The sequence below is a fragment of the Phytophthora ramorum genome (assembly GCF_020800215.1).
Source record: "Phytophthora ramorum isolate Pr-102 chromosome Unknown Phyram_PR-102_s0002, whole genome shotgun sequence".
NCBI lineage: Eukaryota > Oomycota > Peronosporomycetes > Peronosporales > Peronosporaceae > Phytophthora > Phytophthora ramorum.
The window spans coordinates 450,392-455,714 of record NW_027150648.1 but is presented as its reverse complement, the minus strand read 5'-3'; the positions used below and the strand labels follow the sequence as shown (position 1 = coordinate 455,714).

The following is a 5,323-nucleotide window of genomic DNA, read 5'->3' as shown; positions in this document are numbered from 1 at the left end:
ACTCCCAAGTAGATACACTCGAAACTTTGCGAGTGCATACTTCATGGCAAGGAGTTCCTTGTCATGTACCGGGTAATTGCGCTCAGCTGGCTTCAGCTGACGCGATTGGTAGTAAACCACACGATCACGACCTTCGTGATCGAGTTGCATCAGTGCGCATCCGATCGCGAAATCGGATGCATCGCACACCACGTGGAATGGGCGATCTTGGTCGGCCACCGCCAAGATCGGCGCCTCAGTCAAGCCCTGCTTGACTGCTTTAAAGGCCTGCTGACAATCAGCAGTCCATTCCCATGCAGCCTCTTTCTTTAAGAGCTGCGACAGCGGGCGAATCTTGCCCGCGTAGTTGCTCACGTACTTGCACAAGTACGTGGCGAGTCCAAGGAACTGCCGCAGTTCCTTTACATTTGAAGGCGTAGGCCATTCATTGATCACTCTGACCTTTCCTGGGTCAGGGCGTACGCCGTTCTTCCCCACGAGACACCCAAGTACGGGTATCTCGGTCGCCCCGAAGATACACTTCTTCAGGTTCGCGTAGAGCTTGTGCTTTCGCATGAGCTCAAGCAACTTGCGGAGATGCTCTGTATGCATCTCCACATCCGATCTCCCATTCACAGCCCGGCTGTGAATGAACACGTCATCGAAATAGCTCGGTGCGAAGTCGCGCACCGAGCGCAACAAGTGCGTGACGCACCTGTTGAACGTCGCTGGGGCGTTCTTCAGCCCCTGCGGCATCACGAGCCACTCCCAGAGCATGCCGCTCGGAGTGCTTACCGCCGTGAGAGGGATATCACTCTCACGCATGAGGATCTGATAGAACCCGTCTCTCAGATCCAGAGTACTGAAGATAGTACTCGAGGTCATCGAATCGATGATCACATCTTTTCGAGGTATCGGCGTCTGTGTCGGTACCGTCGCATCGTTCAGCTTGTTGTACGCATGAACGATGCGCCACCCGCCCTGTGGTTTCTTCACACAGAACGTAGGCGCGCTGTGCGGGGACTTCGATTCCCGCACTTGTCCTGCATTGCGACGACTTTCAAAGAAGTCGTCGATTGCCTTGACTTGCTCACGCGGCAGTGGCCACTGTCGCGTGACGCAGTACTTCGTTCCCGGCACGAGATCAATCTCGTGCTGAACACCCTTGTCCTGCGGTAACTCCGCAGGAATGTCGTCCGGGAGTACATCCTTGTACTCACGCAAGACCTTGTAAAAGGGGCTCGCCTTGAGCGAGTCCCAGCCTTGCTCGTCGAAGCGTTCCTTCTTCGACTTCGCGCTGAGGGCGTCCGCGCCCTCAGAGATGAGCTGATTCAGCTCTTCTGCTTCACACGTCATCCTCTCGACGTCCGAGAGGATGCAGATCTGCTCGATGCGTCCATCGTGCAGTTCGCGAGCGAAACGCTTCCAGCTTGTGACTGGGAGCGACATCAACTCCGACGCTAACGTCGGAGGATTATCCAGCCTCATCTTCTTGTATTGGAGACCAATACTCGTACGCGTCAAGACACTCAATGTCTCGACGGTCGTCTCCAACTCCTGTGTCTGCCCGGCAGACACTGCTTGTAGCGTCTCGGTCCCTGACCGAGACTTGCGCAGCTTTTCTCGCTTGCGCCGTTCACTTCTCGTGCGGAGCCCGGCTCCGCGAGTTTCTTCTTGTCCAGGCCCGGCCGTGGACAGTTGTTCCTTGTATTCGCCGGCGGGTTTTACCCGCGGGCGCACGCGTTCAAGCCCGGCTTGATCGCGCACCGCTTCGTCGTGCAGCCCGGCTGCACGCGAGCTCGCAAGCATTTCCGGTGCGGGACGTTTGCAACCGTCCGCACTGCTTGCAGCGTCGGCTCCCAGAGCCGACGCGTCTTCTTTACCTCTACGCCTAACGGCGGAGTGTCTTTCGACCAATTGTGTGTCGACATTAGCTGTCGACACTACCGCGTCGCTCCGGACGCTTCGAGTCCCTCTCGAATCGGATTGAACCAGGCCCTGCTGATTCGGTTCACATCTTTTCCCAACGACTCTCGCAGTCGTTGGCGTTCGCTTGGGGTGACCGGAGACAGCCGCATTCCGCGCTGTCTCTAGTGGAGGGCCGCATGCACCACGCGGTGCATGTGCTGCGCCGACAGGGCCATCGCTCTCTGTCGCGCTGCTGCTGCTCCCGAAGCGCACGATCGTGCGCTTCGTCCAGTCGATCACCGGATCATGCCGTGCAAGCCACGGCATGCCCAACACCATATCGAACTTATCGTCCATTTCCAGGACGATAAGCTCGTCGACGAACTCCTTCTCTTGATAAGAGAAGCGTACGCGTACGATACGCTTCTCGGTTCTAACAACGACACCCGTTGCTAGCCTCACTTCCAATAGACTTCGAGGTGTTTCCACCTCCTCGAAGTCAAGCCTTGGAAGGCTCTGCAGTCGAACAAAGTTGTTCGACGCTCCACAGTCCACTAGAGCACGAAGAGACTTCTCTCTCTTCGAGCTTACCTTCAGGATGACAAGGTTCGGCTTGTCATCTTGCTTCTTGCAGTGAGATTGACTCTCACTGGGGGCAGCGATCTTCATTGCAGCGTGTCCGATGTCGACACGCTCGATCGCATCACCAGCAGGGCGCCCCGCGCCTGCTGGTCCCTTTAGTTTTTTGATTGCCCGTGGCGATACCCAGTATCGCCACGACGGCTTCTCGCCGCGTGCACAGGTGCTGTGCACTCGCGGGCGTAGTGACCGATGTTTCCGCAGCGGAAACAACGCACATTCGTTGATCCACGACGCTGCTGGGAACCAGCAGCTGTCGCACTCGAGAGGTCCATTGGTTCGGGACCTCCCGACGGCCTTGCCACCGGTCGTGGCATCAGCCGTGGGGCGTTCACATGCAGTTTAGCCTGCCGCAGGCTAAACTCTTCTTGCATTGCAAGCGCAATTGCAGCCTCGAGAGTATTTGGATACTCTCGGAAGAGATAGGTCTTCACAGGCCCATCTCTAAGGCCCTTCATGAACGTGACGACCTTTGTCGCCTCGTCAATCGGGTTGGTCACGATGTTCGAGACCAAGTACCGTGCTCTTTGGGCGTAAGCATGCACGTCATGCTTGCCCTGTTGCAGATCGAGGAACTCCGCCCTCGATCGGAACTCGTTTTGCGGGGGCTCAAACGCTAGTTTGAGCTCCTCCTTGAACTCTTCGTACGTGCTAAAGCACGTAGGATCTGTGAGTCGGCGTCCGTACGCCCAACTCCTCGCTCGTCCGCCAAGACATGACATGGCGAACGCAACCTTCGACAACGGGTCGACGAGACGTCGAGCCGTAATGGCAGTGTCGACCTCGACAAGCCAACGGAGGAGAGGTTCGCCCTCTCTTCCAACGTAGCTGCTTACGTGGAGTTTTAATGACTCCACGCGCGGTGTGGCCGATGGCGACACCGAAGTTCGAGCAGCGGTTTCACGCTGTTCCTTCACGATGAAACCCAGAGCAACTCCGTGTTGCTCCGTCGGTGATAGCGTTCGCAACATCGTTGCTACCGCCGCTTCCCCAATGACTGTTGACAGTCGTTGGAGGGCCTCCCACTCTGGTTCCGACAGGTGGGGGCAGTCTGCACGCGCAACATGCGTTGCAGACGTGTTTGGGCTACCCACGGACATGTTACTGTCCGAGGGCAGGTTCTCAGCCCCGCGTTCGTATTCCATACGAACGTGTTAGTCGGTCGTTGGACGGACTACAAAGTGCTACCAGGTGTAATGGGTCTGCTTAGACCCACTACTTAAGCTTACACGTGTGCGCACGTGTAGGAGGAAGCGTAGGAGTAAATTACTTAAGTTCAGTATACTTGTATCCACAAGTATACTTAAACCTAGATAAATGAACCAAACGGAAGCTTTGGTGGTAAATGAGAACTGTATTGATTGTAAATTGGGTTTCCTCCTAAAACTGATATTTCTAATGAGAGGTTCTGCCATTGGATGGCTGGCAGAACCCCTATCTATTGAATGACTCTCATTGGTAGAAAGGTGTTACTTTCTACCAGTCATATGCCTTTTGTTATGAATGTGGACCACCCTGTGGTGGTCACCTGAATGTGTGCCTTAGTGCATGTTGCACTAAGGTAGGAGGTGAACCGAATGTGTAGCCCCGCTACAGGACCCATCCCTCATCTCGCACTTTCTGCCACATTTCTTGGCAGTACCGTCGTCTTTGTTCGGATCCGTCAATCGGACCCGTTCTTCTGTCACTGTTCCGGAACTGTGGCTACTTCACTCTTTTCCGCTCACATTTCCGGAGAGCACTTCACCACAACCGCCTCCTGCACGTAGTCGTTGCCGCCCAACGGCATCACTGCGAGCAAGCTCCCAGTGTTCTCCGCCGACTCCGGTGTGGGCTAGGGTGGTCCTGATGTCTGCTTCCGGTCAGGTCTCGCCTGGCAGTCCTGACGGGGATCGGTCCCCACCGACCTCGATCATCCTTTCTCGGCCGACCTCTCCGGCGGCCGCTGCTCCGACCCCAGATCAACTCCGTCGTCAGATTGGCGGTCTCGCCGACCGCATTTCCCGGTTGTCGTCTCAGCTTCGCGATGCTAGGGAGGCTCGGGATGCGGCTCTCCGCAACGAGGAGCACGTGCAGACGGCCCTTCTCCGATCTACTCAAGACCTCCGAGCCTGCGAACGCCAACAGGAAGAGATATCTCGTCTCCAAGATGAAGTCATCCGTCTGCAAGAGCATTCCGATCCGGGTGGGGAGCCATCGGATCCGATCCGACGGCTTCGTCAGCTCACCGATCGGCAAGCTGCTGAGATCTACCGTCTCGAATGCCAACCCGACCGCGTATCCCGTCAGCGCGACGAACAGTTGGAAAACAGTGATCGTCTCGCAAGGGAGGCACAGCTGGCCGGCGATGAGACCGAGGCGGCTCAGCACGATCGCCGTGAGGTTGAGATCGCCCTTGAGAGCGCATATCATGATCTTCGAGTTACTGGAGACACTCTGGAACGTCTGTGAGACGACCTGCACGACGTCGAAAAGCAGCTGGCCATTCGCAGTACGCCTTCCCCGTTCGCAGCTCTGATGGCCTTGACAGCCGAGCGAGACCATGCGCTAGCCGCGGCGGCGGCGCACACCTCCGCTGATGGGGAGCTTCAACGCCTCCGTGACACATTGGCACGGGTCGACGCGGATCGGGATCTGGCACAGGCGGATCTGTCTGTTGCATCGGACGATCAGGCTCAACTGCGGGCGGAGTTGGATCAGAAAACTCAAGATCTTACACGTGCCCAAAGTGAAATCGTCGGGCTCCAAAGCCACCTGGCAGATCTTGGTACGTTCAGCCGTCTCCGTTTGCGGCTGG

The 5,323-nt window shown here is 56.8% G+C and overlaps 3 protein-coding genes across 3 annotated transcripts; all 3 read right to left on the bottom strand.

Moving 5' to 3' along the window:
• Positions 1–875: 875 nt before the first annotated feature.
• KRP23_1679 (uncharacterized protein) lies at positions 876–2,556 on the bottom strand (the record flags this gene model as incomplete). The annotated part of the gene is made up of 2 exons (XM_067886342.1): positions 876–900; positions 983–2,556. The coding sequence occupies 2 exons, from the start codon at positions 2,554–2,556 to the stop codon at positions 876–878; spliced, it is 1,599 nt and encodes a 532-aa protein (XP_067749012.1).
• A 68-nt stretch (positions 2,557–2,624) lies between these two features.
• Positions 2,625–3,671, bottom strand: KRP23_1678 (uncharacterized protein; the record flags this gene model as incomplete). Its single annotated transcript, XM_067886341.1, has 1 exon — positions 2,625–3,671. One exon carries the CDS (start codon positions 3,669–3,671, stop codon positions 2,625–2,627), a length of 1,047 nt encoding a protein of 348 aa, XP_067749011.1.
• A 578-nt stretch (positions 3,672–4,249) lies between these two features.
• On the bottom strand, positions 4,250–4,938 carry KRP23_1677 (uncharacterized protein; the record flags this gene model as incomplete). Its single annotated transcript, XM_067886340.1, has 2 exons — positions 4,250–4,317; positions 4,434–4,938. 2 exons carry the CDS (start codon positions 4,936–4,938, stop codon positions 4,250–4,252), a joined length of 573 nt encoding a protein of 190 aa, XP_067749010.1.
• Between the last annotated feature and the right edge of the window lie 385 nt (positions 4,939–5,323).